Here is a 14,232-nt window from a genome sequence, read left to right as displayed (position 1 = left end):
TGATTGCTCCCAAGCTTGGGATAGGAAATGTAATCATGGGAAGAGGGCATTGGAATGTGCTAATGGGGGTGACAATGCAGCCTGCTGTCTTGGAGAAGGGAATCTGTAAAAATTGTTGAAGATCCCATCGTTACCCCTCTCGCATAGCCGTCTTCCTTGCCGCTAATTCCCCCACAATTCTCTTACTTGCAAGGAGACCAATTCAGGTAACAATAGTACTTTCAAAACAACAACACTATTGAAAAATGGCAAGATGACACCGAAGTAGTGCATACTTGGGAAATGGAAGAAGAGCTATTGTAAGAATCTATGCTGGCATATGGGTTTATAGAGGGAGAGGTGACCCTGTAGGCATGTAGGCCCCAACATATGAAATGCTTCCAAGCTAAGAACCAGCACACTGAATCGAACCTAGAAGCAAACAGGCAGCTATCAAAGAAGCTGAAGAGGCTTTTGCTATGTAATACCTGTCAATACTGTAACTAGTAGTAGACCCCTGGGAATGTAAAGGCTAACAAGGGATGCAATTAAAATAGTGGAATTAAAATTTAGAACATGAAAGATCCACTTTACAAATTCAGTTTTTCCTCCATTCAGCAGCACTCATCACTAAAATGTGAAGGAGCTTCCCAAGCATGTACACTATTAGAAATCCAGTTAACTCTTCACACTAAGCATATTTTCATTTAAGTAAATGTATATGCTGCTTTTCCATTTAATAAAGCATCCATCATGAGTCACAAGCACAAAAACTAAAATACGACAGTTAAAAATCAGCATCAATAAAACTGGCAAAACTAGTAAATCCTGCTGTATTCAGAGTTGGAAAGATCAAACCTGGCAGATATTCTGAGCATACGCACCTGTGCAAAAAGGCCGATAATTGTCCCCACCAAATTGCGCCATAACTCCAACACCATATGCAGCAGCTTGACGAACCTCTGGGCTGTTATCACATATTGACTGTAGCATGGGTCTCAGGAAGTATTCAGCATATTTGAATGATGAAGGGCTGCAGAGCTCTATGACATCATCAAACATGCATAAACCCCACTGCCTATCTGGCCACGGTCTATGTGGGCACTGTAAAGAAAATGAAAGACAAAACTTATGTGCAACTTATATGCAATTTTTGAAGCCAGCCCCCCCCCCCCGACCAACTTATCACATCTAGGGTAGACGATGCACTGCCTGAAATGCCATTTCCTAAACTTAATATTCTTCAGAATCCTAGACCATTGTGTCTAGTCTAGCAAAACGATTTAATATTTATATAGTTTTAGTGTGCTCAAAACACTTCATATACATATTGTGAAGGCCCAACTTAAAGGCCCCTTCAGCCTTTTATGGTTTATAGTAAAATGGGTCATTCAGAGGTCATCTGATATCATGGCAGCATGAAAATGCCAGCATTTATAGAGAAAAGCCATCTTTTCTTCTCTTTACCTTTTTACTATTTTTAATCTCTTGCAAACCACATTCCTCTAAACCTACCTACAGTAACATTATATCAGGAAAAGCCTGCATGATAAATTGCAGTTGTTCCTATGAATTTTGTACCTAAGAATTATTGTATATGGAGCCTTCATCCTCCTAGTGTTGACAACATTAATATGAAAGCCCTTTGTTTGATCTCAAGTCAGTTTAACTTACAGTAGCCCAGGATACTTACAATTAAGTTGACAATTTGTGGTAGCAGCTGTTCAAACCATGGTAACACCTTTGCCTTGTAGCTGCTGAATATTGAGTGCAAAATATCTGACACTTTAGTCAGAATATAGACATCACTATCATGCTGGTAAAGAAGAAAGAGCAACAGCATCAGTAAAGTCAACAAAAAGATCTGTAAAGTGATTGATCTTACGTTTCTGTATTCATAGACAAACGAGTTTATGCCTTTTTCTAGCAATAAGACATTTTACAATTCTTCATTTTAGTGCATAACAAAAGGCTTTAGCTTATGTGTTCTTGAATTAGCTAGTTTAAATTCAGTTACTGTTGATACAGCAGTTCTACTAAATATTTTATGAAGTGATAGTTTTGAAAAAAAGCCTGTATTTGCTTTGGTACGGTTTACCAGTCTTATCAGCAATAAAGATAAAGTACCACACTTGTTTTCTGTTGCCTCAGAGGGTCAGACCAGAACGAACAGATTAAAATTAAATCAAGAGTTTCTGCTAAACACAAGGAAGAACTTCTAATAGTTAGAGCAGTTACTCAGTGGAACAGGCTTCCTTGGTAGGTAGTGGACCCTCCTTCTTTGGAGGCTTTTAAGCAGATACTAGATGGTCATCTGACAGCAATGCAGATTCTATGACTCAGTACGAATTTAGGCAGATCGTGATAGAAAGGGCAGGAAGGGATGAACTGGTACAAGGCTCTTGTGGTCTTTTGTTATATGCCCACGATAATGATCATCACTTTGCAGTCAGGAAGGTTTTTTTCTCCAGTCTAGATTGGCTAGGGATCTTGGAGGCGTTTTTGCCTTCTTCTGGACACAGAAAAGTAGTCACTGCAGGGGGGGATAGCTCTGAATTTCTTGCATTGTGCAGTGGGTGGACTAGATGACCCTTGGTATCATTCCAGCTCTATGTTTCTACGTGATGGACAGTTTAAATCTAAAATGCATAGTTGGAGCAATCTGGTTGCAATGGAAGCAATAATTTTTTTCTGATATGTTTTGACTACAGCTGTCTCTGCAGTCGAGAGAGAGAGAATCCCGCAAATAGAATCTACCTGTTTAAAAATAACTGTGTAGTACACAGCAACCAAACACCCCTGTTGTCTCTAACAGATTGCAAAGATTTTGAAATTATACTATTTCTAGTCCATCCATCTGAGGGCATATTGTATGTCCAATATGTAACCAAGCTACAATGCTACAGATTATCCAAACCATTTGTGTGCCTATCCAGTCTACAATTCATTCAAACTAGCAAAAACCACAGTGATGAGGCATAGTTTGATTTAACATCAGTTTCTTAATAGATCTCAGCCAGTATGCTAATGGGAATTCTTCACTACAAAATCCTCTAACTACACTTCTTACCATGAAAATACTTAAAAGTGTGATTGGATCACAGTCAGTCTGACAAAAATGATATCCTGAGAATAGCAACTTTGCTAAGGTTTTGGCAGTATCACTAGATCTAGATTGGGCATATCAGTGAACACTATAAATGAAGGCTGAAAAACACATGTACTGCTTATTATGGATTGTTACCCAATCCTGATGCTTGTTAAAGTAATGAAAATAAACCAGCCCTTGAAAGAAAAAAATAGGAATACTGGATTTTTGTTGTCTCCACAAAATGAAAAGACTGCTAAAGTTAACTAATTGGATATTCACCTGCAACGAATCCCTCTAATATTCTCTCAAGTGCCATTCTGCAAAACATATTACACTCCTTGAAGGCCAAAATGAGGCAGACGGTATACCAAAAATTGATGTCAACTGCCTCTAGAACCACTACATTCATTTTTACAGCCCCTTTTGTAAGTTATCCTGAAGCAAACACCAAGATAAAACTGTTACAGTTTTTTTTTACTTAAATGCAAGAGTGTCTTTTTCCTCCAGGTATGCCATAAAAAGAAGAGGAAAATGAGGGGGTAGTGATACATTACATACAAGTTATGGTTATGTCCAGTAATAATTTTTGTTGTGTATAATATTTTTATCGGGAGGTGTCTTACATTCAGAATCATCTTTCTGTTGAGTAAATTTGGTAATTCCCAAATATACATACTTTTTTCTAAGTTGACAACAGTATGAAGGAAGGAACCAAGAACAGTTGCTAGATTACTCTCCTCATACAATTCCAAGTCCATCCCTCATCAACTGACAGACAGCTACTGTAGTATAGTGGATGGGATGTGAATCAGCACTCTGGCGGTTCAAATCCCACTACTGCCTTGGGTAAGCTACTCCTCTCAGCTCCAGCTCTCCAGCTATATTGCAGGGATAATAACAATGACTTTGTTCACTGCTCTGAGAGGGGCACTAATCTGTCTAGAAGAACGGCATAAGTGTACTGTTATTATTATTACTAAAAAATAATCATAATTATGCAGTTTTAAATCCAAAAGATACTATTCTCGGGATAAGCAAAATCAGGTAACCCCATAACCTACATAGTCGGTTTCCCACCTAGCTGGCTTTGCAGATGAGTGGGATGGAATGGCATCTGAGAAGGACAACTTATAGGCAAGAACCAAGATGGCAATTCTGTAGGTGTTTCTCAGGTCCCATTCCAGAATACGAGCCATAATAAAGCAGAGCACACTTACAAGGGCAGGATAAGTTTTATTCAAGAAGACTCAACATTCATTAAGGTTCTGCAAGATCCTCCAAATGGAATAAATCAACTTAATAAAGAACCGTCTATGCCCAAATGTATTCTCAGTTGATACAAGAGAGCTCATCATATATTTAATGTTCAATCTGGACCTCAGGGTGTGAATAAAAAAATCTGTATAATAGGACCATACACAGCTGGGGGGCATGTCTCTACAAACCCAGGGGTTAGAGAAAAAATGTAAAAAGAAAACATGAAGAGTATTTTAAATTTCCCAAAGTTAAAGGGGGGAAAAAAGAGTTTGTTGGGAGATCTCAGCCAACATCTTGAAGGCTGCTTAGCAACCCCCAAGATGCTTTGCTGGGAAAAAGACCAGCAACAGTGGTCTTCAGGAGGGAAAGAAGCCCTGTGGGCACAGGTGGCAGCAGCTCCTGCCATTGCCAAGAAGAGATTAAGCAGCAGCAGCTGGCCAACAGCACTCAACCACTGGGGTACGATGGCAGGTGGTCTTAGAAAGTGAAGATGACATATGTGGCTAGCAGGGCAAGAGAAGAGGCAGTGGTGGTAGCAACAAAGGAAAAACAGGGTGAAGGAAGAAGGCTCCATCATTGCTGCTGTCTTTCTTTTTTTCCCTGATGGCAAGAAGCTTAGAGCAGAGAGGACAAGGTGAGAGTTGGAGGAGAAAGCTGTGGCCATTCCAAGATGCCTGGAGCCTGGGGATGGGGAAGCAAAGAGAAAAAGTGAAAGCAGCAATGGAAGGGTGTGAGGAGAGCAAGAGGGGGCCATGGTAAGGATATTCAACAAATCCTTGTAGGCCCCCCTCTTGTTCTATTTTAAAATGCAGTAAAATCTAAGTGGCTGTATTAGGTATCTCTTCCTAGGAATCTCTGGGAAATAAGGCCCCAAGTTTGGATATCCTCGTAGGCAAGGAGAGAGTATAGAACCTGAAGTGTTACAGAATAAGGAAGCTCAGTGGATGCTTTAGTTAGAGCTTCCAGGGCATAATTCAGAAAGAAATCTATGAAGCACGGGACAGAAAGAACAATGCAGGTAGGATATTTTAATCTGATGACAAAACTGATTAACTTGGGAGGAGGTGCGGAGGCACTCGTTAGAAGCCGACAACATCCAGTCATTGTCATAATGGTAACAGCATGGATTTTGGCACTAACCTTTGCTGCAATAGCAGCTTCATTTATATCTTTCATCTCTTTCCAATGGAGACCCAAAGTGGCTTACATTATTCTGTCCTCCTCCATTTATTCTTACAACAGCCCTGTGTGTTAACTGAGGCTGAGAGTATGTGACTGACCCACAATCACTCAGCAAAATTCCACTGCAGCGTGGGGATTTGAACCTGGTTTTCCCAGATTCTAGTCCAATACACCAACCACTACACCTCATTGGCTCTCTCTAATGTATATTAATCTTGCTATATCTAACACAAGATGTAATAATACATCCTGCAATATATCTTACTAATGCATGTTAGCAAGATCTATGCAAAAGAGAGCTGCACTTACTTGTAACTGTTGTTCATCAAGTGTTCTTCTGTGCAGGCACATATGGGAACTGTGCAGGTCAGCCGCAAACATTCCAAAACTTCTGAAGGCATGAGATGCTTGCCTAGCCTTTTCACATACTAAGCGTGGCTGTAAAAGGTGGGGTGAGTAGCTCCCTCCCTCAGCTCTCTAAGCTGCCGATGTAGAAGGAAAATAAAAATAATCAAGAGCACAGGGTGGAGAAGGAGGGAGGGATATGTTCCTGCACAGAAGAACACTGGATGAACAACAGTTACAGGTAAGTGCAACCCTGTTTTCATCGTTGTGTCTTCTGTGCAGGTCCACATGAGAGATTAGTGAGTTAACTTACCTAGGAGATGGGTGTGTAGCTCTTCAATGGAAAAGACTCTTCAGGACAGCTTTGCTGACAGCTGCATCTCTTCTGGAGTCTGCATCAATGGCATAATGTTTGATTAACGTCAACAGTGTAGACCAGGTGGCCACTTTACACAGTTCCACTATAGGGTTGCTGACATTAAAAGCTGACAACATGGACTGCGCCCTTGTAGAGTGCATTGTAACTTGCAATGGACACGATTGTCTAGAGTGATGATAACAATCCTTAATGAGCCAAGCTATCCACTTTGAAATGGTCTGTGAGATGACCAGACCTTTTTTGGGCCCTTTAAGTGAAATAAACAGATTAGAATCTTTTTGGAAAGGGGCTGTCCAATCCAAGTAAAAGTACAAAGCATGTTTAACATCAAGAGTGTGCCAAAGTCTCTCTGTATCATTTGAAGGAGCAGGGGAAAATACTGGTAAAACAATATCCTGGTTTAAGTGAAGAGACGACCTTTGGGAGAAAAGGGAGACTCGGACAGAGGACAACTTTATCTGCGAACATTTTAATGAAAGGAGGGTCATGTCTCATGGCTTGCAATTCACTCACCCTCCTAAACAAGGTTATAGCCCCCAGAAAGGTTGTTTTGGCTGTCAGAACCTTCAAGGAGCAGGCTACTGATGAGTCTAAGACTGCCTCCACAAACAACACTTTCTGACAGGGAACCAAGGATGACTTCTCCACACAGACCCTCAGGCCCAGCTGCAAGAACCAGACTGCAAGAACCAGAGCCATGTGTTGTGACAAGGACTCTGGTCTAGCCACTAGAATCATAGGGTTGGACGGAACCTCTAGGGTCATCTAGTCCAACCACCTGCATAATGCAGAAAATTCACAAATACCTCCCCCCGACCCACGCACACACCCATTGACCTTTACTCCATGCCCAGAAGATGGCAAAACACCGTCAGGATCCCAAGCCAAACTGGCCTGGGGAAAATTGCTGACACCAAGGTGGTGATTGGCCTTATCCTGGGCATGTAAGAAGAGGCCATGAGAACCAAGCACTGATGTAGCCCTTCCTGCTCATGATCTGCCTAGGTTCACAGAATAAGCATTGCTCTCAGATGGCTATCTAGTCTCCGCTTAAAGAAGACAATCACTGAGATAGGGAAAAATGGTACACTTTTTCTTTCTTAGGTGGCTGACCACTACTGCCATGACTTTCACAAAGATACGAGGGGCAGATGAGAGACTGTAAGGAAGAACCTTGTATTGGTGTCTTTTAGATCCACACTGAAAACAAAAGAATTTTTCGTAGTGAACATTTACTGGAACATGAAAATACGCATCTTTTAAACTGAAGGTAACGAACCAAACTTGACTTCATAACAGAGGGAGGACGTATCTTTAACAACAATATTTTTGAAACTTTTTGACAACTATGAACTTGTTGAAGGGGCGAAGGTCTAAAATGGGACAGGAGCCCCCTGACTGTTGTACACAATAAAGTAGCAGGAAAAAATCCTTTGGTAGAGCCAGATGAAACTGGTTCTATTTTTGCAGCAATAACTACACTTCCTCTAAAAGTAAGGCAGGAGGAGGTGGAGGGTTGAGCAGAGGGGGAATGTTGGGTGGAGTAACCTTGTTTGATTATGAACAACATCCAAGTCTCTTGGGTGATCGACTCCCAGGCATGTAGAGGAAGTAAGTGGTTGCCAGACATGGCATGAGATGGCATGGCATTAAAAGCTACTTGATAGACTCAAATTGATCTCTTGGAAATCAGGAACTGTCTTTTGACTTAGTTCAGAAATACCTCCTCCAAAGTTGAACGGAAGTCAAGGAAGAAGGCTGTTGAGAGCCTCTCGGTAATGTATGCATCAGTTGGGAATGGAGCCAATTATATTTAGCATTATAAGGCACATAAGGCCTCAGAGAAAATCTTTGTCTAAAGAGGTTTGGGTAGAGGGGGGATAATGCCTAAATACTGAGCTGTAACTTTATCATTGTTGATCTTTTTGAGTGCCTTTGTTTATCATCTGGGATTAGTCTTAGGTATGGGCCAATCTTTTCCCATAAAAAAGCTGGTATTGAGCCATAATGGCCTCGTAACTGCCAGTTCTAGAGTTTAAGGCTGCAGAAGCATAATCCTTTCTGCTCAGTATGTCTAGCTTCTTACTCTCTTTATCTATTGGAGCCAAGTGGCTCATACTTTTTTGGAGGCCTGTGCCTTGCAGGGTCTCAGTGACAATAGAATTGGTGGGAGGGTGAGCAAACAGAAAACCTGATGCTTCCTGTTTTGGCTTATATATACTGTCTAGCTTCTTAGACATCACCAAAGTTGAGGCCAGCTTGGACCATATGTCTTTCATCACATCTAGCATGCCTTGCATGATTGGGAATGCTGCCGGTCTGGTGCTTCCAAGTGGAGGACCTTGAAGACTGGATCCAAAGAGGTTGGAGTCGAGCAGGTCACCTCAATTTCCAGGGATCTCGCCATCTGGACTACCCTGTTCGGTATCTAAGCAGATATCCTCACTTGGGAATACAGCAGAAACCTCCATTAGAAACTCTGGTGGGGAGGGCTCTGATGCAATATCCAAACCAACATCAGAATCATTCTCCAAGTGTGTAGTGGGATTCAGGGTCAGTTTCAGAACATTGCTGTCTTCTGGAACCCTGGCTGGAACCAATGTAGATTTGGCCTTACTACTTCTTGGTTCTGAGTGAAAGGGAATGTAAGCTTTTTTGTTACGGAAGAAGTAATGTGGAGATTGGTAAAGACCTAGCAACCTTTCAAACCTGTAAGCATAGTAATGGTTCTGGGAACAATATGGAGAGTAATGGAACCAATGGCATCTATGGTGTAGAGCCAGTTACAAACAATTGTCATTCTTGGATGGATCCGAAGGCATCTTCTGCCTTTCCACAGGCCCCACAGTGGAAGGCAACAACGGAGAAATTGCTGTCTGAGATTTCGCCCTCTGAGAAGGATGGTGCTGAAGTGTATCGCTGTCTGGGGGTCAAAGATGGAGTTCTCAGAAACCTGGGTGGACTTTATGCCACCAACATAGTGGGAGCCAAAGAGGTGGACTTTTTCCTCTTCATAGTCGATAATTTATCAACATGCTTTGCTTTGAGCTTAGCCTTTTTTGAAGGCAGTTCTGACTGGCACCAAGGTGGAACCATCAAGTGAGTGACTGGAACTGCCTGGTCCCTTTCAGCAGCAATACATGTAGAGCATGCTGGATGAAACGAGGAGGGCCATTCTGGGCACTACAGCCCTTTATCTGCAGCACTGGTATTCTCGGAGTCTGCAGTGCCCTTCAGGGTTGACTCCCAAAGAGCCGCTTTCAATCATGATGCCCCTTCATGATGCGCCTTGGGCATAAACTCTTTACAGACTGCACACCGCAAGGTATCATGGCCCTCGCTCAAACACAGCAGGCATTTGTCATGCACATCTGATTGGGCCATCTTGGTTTCACAACATGAACACTCCTTGAAAAGGGCCTTTGAAGCCATGGAGTCAAAGGCCCAAACTCTGATCTATCACTGGAGTGGGGAAGCAAAGTGAAGAGCAGATCCTTCAGTGGCAGCTAAAGAAGAACTGTGGGAGGGAGTCGCTCATCCCCACCTTTTATAGCCAGCGCCTAGGGGGAAAGCGCACGAAAAGGCTAGACGAGACGCTCATCTAGCTCAGTTCCCACATGTGCCTGCACAGAAGACATGGCAATAAACCTTCAGCTGTTCACATCACGCTGGGCATTTCCCCCATGTAATCTTGCCTTGCCACATTACTAGCCAATGCCTTCTACAGTGGCTTTAACTTGAAAACTAGCTAGAAAACTGGTTCTATTGAACATTAGTAGAGTGCCAATTAAATGTTATTCGTCCAAGGCTGTACATTTTACACATTTTACCTGTGAGATAAGGTGCCATTTCCCCACACTGTCTAGATACTAACTGCTATGGTAGAGGGCTGGTTTTGCTTGTAGTATATTTGGGACCAAAAGGCCAGTGCTTACTAGTGAGTCTAGCAAATCTGAAACTTTCTGTAACCAGGCTGCATACAGATAAGACACCAATTCTCCTATTACCTTTTCCTACACTACTGAGGAGATCAGAGTGCTTGCTAAATGGGATTCCAGGAAACCCCTCCTACTGATCTCATAAAACTGCATAATGGTCTGTGATTGCATGGAAAGCGCCTATGTTTCTTTAAGTAGATAGCATTACAATGCTGCTGGCTTCAGCATAACAGCACTGAATTGATGTGCAAGTCTTTATCCAAAATTTCTTTGAAAGCTGTGAAGCAGAGTGGATAAAAAGTACAAGGACATCTGAGTGTCAGCTTACCACTACCTGTCATCCGAAACCTCATAGCGTATCAATGCCAGGAAGTATTAGCCTACTAGTATCTCATTCCTCATGGCCTCACTGAAGTCTTGTCACATTTCTTCTGGATGAATTTCTGGAACGTGAATCCCTGGCAATTATTACTTTGTAGGCTTTCAGCCTTGATCTTTGAACATCAATTACTTTGACAGGAAGTAGGACAAATGTGCTTTGTTCTTAGGCATGTTCATGGACTGATGCCAATTAGTTAACATGAGCACATCATGATTATTTATGATGCAACAGATTGACACAATTCTACCTTTTCTTTAAACAGATGACTTGACAGATTGTTCCTGGTACCTGTTAAAAGCACTTTCAATTCTACTCTAGTTTGGTCACTACTAGTTAAGCACATTCTTTAGAATCTGTTGGCCAAGTATCAAAATATAGCATATTCTGTAAGTCTGGCCAGTTCCCACAGAAATGCTTGTCTACCTAGGCAAGCAAATGTACATGAGACACTAGACGGTTGTAACCAGATTCCCGGACATTTTCAGTTTTCCTCAAAAGCTGCTTCCCAGGACACACAATGCAGGAGCATCTTCTCCAGGAGGAAACATGCCAAACGGGCAATTCTGTAGCTCTTTCGATTATGCAGCATTTCATACAATTGCATAATATGAAAAACTCTGAGAATATTCTAAGCTGCAATAACAAGACTATTAAGACCTACTTCATCTTGCAGGGACTCTTCAACTTGCTCATCATAGTCTTCATCTTGCCTTTTTACTGATTAAAAAAGTACAACATGGTTAATGTATTATTAGTATCGCTGTTTTCACAAGTGTTCAGGTCTGCTGTAGAAAGAACCTTAAAGGACTTCTTTGGTTAAACAAAGAGGGGAGAGCCTAGGGTAAGGAACATATTGTTTTAGTGTGGGAATAAGTGACAGCCTAATCTGAAATAAGATACTCAGATGAGAAAAAGCTACACGTACACCTAACTTTTCCTGCAAAATATTGCTGTAGTTTTTCAAAATAAATAAAGGATTTAGTACAATATATTTTTCAAAAGCATTTTGGGGACTGGTATTTTAAGGCAGCGTGGCCAGTGTTTAGGCCAAAATTATTTTGAAAAATTCATTCTTCATATGTTACACACACACAAACACAGAGCTGCCTAAACACAAGCTTTAGATTTTTAGCTTATCCAATCTTAATTCTTTAAGTAGTTATGCTCAGGAACCCAATATTAAGTAATCTGAAATACTAAGAGAATGTTTACCTTGTCTTAACTCTTGATTTTTAAAGTGCTCTTCTAGTTTTCCTTTCAATATTCCTCCAAGTTCTTCAAAGTGTTCATTGTTAAGGCATCCATCTCCCATCACTTCAATACACTAATGAAACAAAGTTTATAGTCAATTTGAAGTCTAATGAAGTTATTCAAACTGCTTCAACATAAGCCAGTCCCAGAACACTGTAAATAGCAGAGACCAATTTTGTGAACTACAGTTGTATACATTTGACTAAGTGATGTCAAACTATGTGTAAAGGTACATACACTGAAAGTTTACTATTTACATTTCAGGATTTGAGCACTACAAAGAAAAAATAGCTGAGCTTGTAGTATTAGTCTTTTTGTTTTGTCAGAAACTGTGCGATCTTCTCTATTTGATGCTACAATGAACTGTGCTTTCTTTAGCAGAAAGGCACAACACATTTTAATGCTACTGAGCAATATGAACTACAAATAAAGCATTTGTATAAAGAAATGCCTTATACCAATAATCCAAACGCAAACCTTTAATTTCTACAAAGATGGTTTCAGAAGTTTACTATAATCAATCTCAAGTTGTTTTTATGAGCTAACAGGGAATCCATCTTCAATGAAAAATGTGAACAAGATTGGGTTTTTAAAAACATCTTGTTCAGTAAGAATGAATACAAGTAGGAGTATGCCCATAACCATTTTAACTTAAACGTTTAACTGCAACTGAGTCAGTACAAATCTAGTAATTCCACCTGAATCCTGTCAACAAATGCGGAATCACAGTCATTGCAGAGTTTGATCGGCAAATCACGCCTGTTTGCTACATGTTCTCTCGACTCCCAATATCACTGGCCCACTCTTATGAAAAAATTTCTGATAACATTATGCTAGTTCTCAAGCCACAGCACACACAAACAAAATAACGTAAGTTAAGATCTTGAAAAATTCACTATTAATAGAAGCAAAAAGATGGTTTAAAAAAAAGTAAAGCATTACCTTGGCAAAAGAATGCATTATTTCTGACAGCACATCTGAATCTGGTTCTGTACCTATGGCCTTGATGAGGGCATCACACATAAAATGCCACATCTGAGTGAGATAATCTGGGCCACGAACTCTTGCACATTCCAAGAGCAAAGGCATTGATTCTGCAGCAGCTACACGCACACGTTAAATTTATTAAGGAAACAATTATTCCTATAGAGTAGAAATTATTCAAATTGCCTTCTGAAACTATGATCAGTCTCACTGTGTTCCATATATATGGTCAGAAGAACCATATATAGAACCATTATTTGATTTAAAATTACAGTTAAGCATGAAAAGCCTGTATCTGTTCCAATTCTGGCTACATTTATGTATCACTGGATATTGTTGATACTGTTGCTCTCTAGCAGACAAAAAAAAGCAATTGTGCAGTGGAAAAATATTTTATTCTATTCCACTCAAAGATCCCTATGTGTTTTGCATGCTGCTTTGCCAGAGGATCTAAAGTAATACATAAATTTATAGAACATACATAAAAGAAAAAAGCCTCAACCATTTCATCTCTGTATGGGTCAAAATATTATATAGCTACTGTAAAATACTTTTGCTATGCTCAATTTGCACTGATTTGTCTGTCTTCTGTTTTTAATTCTTTTATTTATAATTTTTAAAGTCTTTTAAAATGTATTATTTTAGATCCCCTGAGGAAGTTGTGCCTTGCCTCAATACTGAAATCTCGCTCTGCTTCCAAGTATTTGCAAAATGCGTGGATCCAAAGCCTTGCTTTCACTGTGCCCATCCATGTAGTTGTGGTCCTCCATTGCTGAAGTGCATTATTCTGGTGCAAAGAGCTTTTTACCTCATTGAAAAACACTCAGTCTTGTGTGAGTAGAAGTGCATAGGGCTGTAGGAATGTTCCCACAATGGAAAAATGAGAAGAGCAACTGAAAGCACGCAAAGTCAAACACTGCACAGATTGTAGCATTACTATTCCACAGGACATCATGGAAACCAAGTTAAGAAAGGATATCATCATGGAAGTAGAATTTCAACAGAGGAACCATCAGTTTCACCACTTGCTCTGTATACTCCACAAACCCTTCCTTCAGTTCTTTGGCATAGCAAACCTAAAACATACAAAAACATTTCAAACAAAAGAAATTTTGCTGTTAAAACTCTTAAATAAGCAGCAAGTATACATGGCAATAGGAACAGGCAAACTGCACCTTCAAACATCAGAATAATACAAACATTCCTCCATGTTGCTTACAAGAACCAAGAATACCAAAAACATTTTCATCAGTTCATAAATTATTAAGTACCTTTGAACTTAATTTTTTTCTTGCTTTTAAAAGATTTAACTTGACATTCCTCAAAAATGAGGTTTGTTCTGATGACAGCCTCCCCTCCAATGAGTTTGGTCCTGTTCTCCTTCATCCCTCTCAACAGCAGACTCCCAGCTTTTTCTGGCATGACATAAGACTGCTGAGGCAGC

General features: G+C 40.5%; 1 protein-coding gene across 1 annotated transcript in view; it reads right to left on the bottom strand.

The window, feature by feature from the left end:
- Positions 1 to 14,232, bottom strand: part of IPO5 (importin 5) — a 53,587-nt gene that overhangs the window by 15,480 nt on the left and 23,875 nt on the right. The window contains exons 18-23 of the mRNA XM_054973585.1: positions 13,768 to 13,864; positions 12,747 to 12,919; positions 11,766 to 11,877; positions 11,215 to 11,270; positions 1,673 to 1,795; positions 864 to 1,083 (exon numbers count right to left, since the gene is read on the bottom strand). Coding sequence (XP_054829560.1) covers positions 864 to 1,083; positions 1,673 to 1,795; positions 11,215 to 11,270; positions 11,766 to 11,877; positions 12,747 to 12,919; positions 13,768 to 13,864 — 781 coding nt within the window. The remainder of the gene's footprint in view (positions 1 to 863; positions 1,084 to 1,672; positions 1,796 to 11,214; positions 11,271 to 11,765; positions 11,878 to 12,746; positions 12,920 to 13,767; positions 13,865 to 14,232) is intronic.

Source organism: Eublepharis macularius, chromosome 3, assembly GCF_028583425.1.
Source record: "Eublepharis macularius isolate TG4126 chromosome 3, MPM_Emac_v1.0, whole genome shotgun sequence".
NCBI classification, from domain to species: Eukaryota; Metazoa; Chordata; class Lepidosauria; order Squamata; family Eublepharidae; genus Eublepharis; species Eublepharis macularius.
Note: the sequence above shows the minus strand (reverse complement) of the source record. Positions and strands in the feature narration are given on the sequence as shown.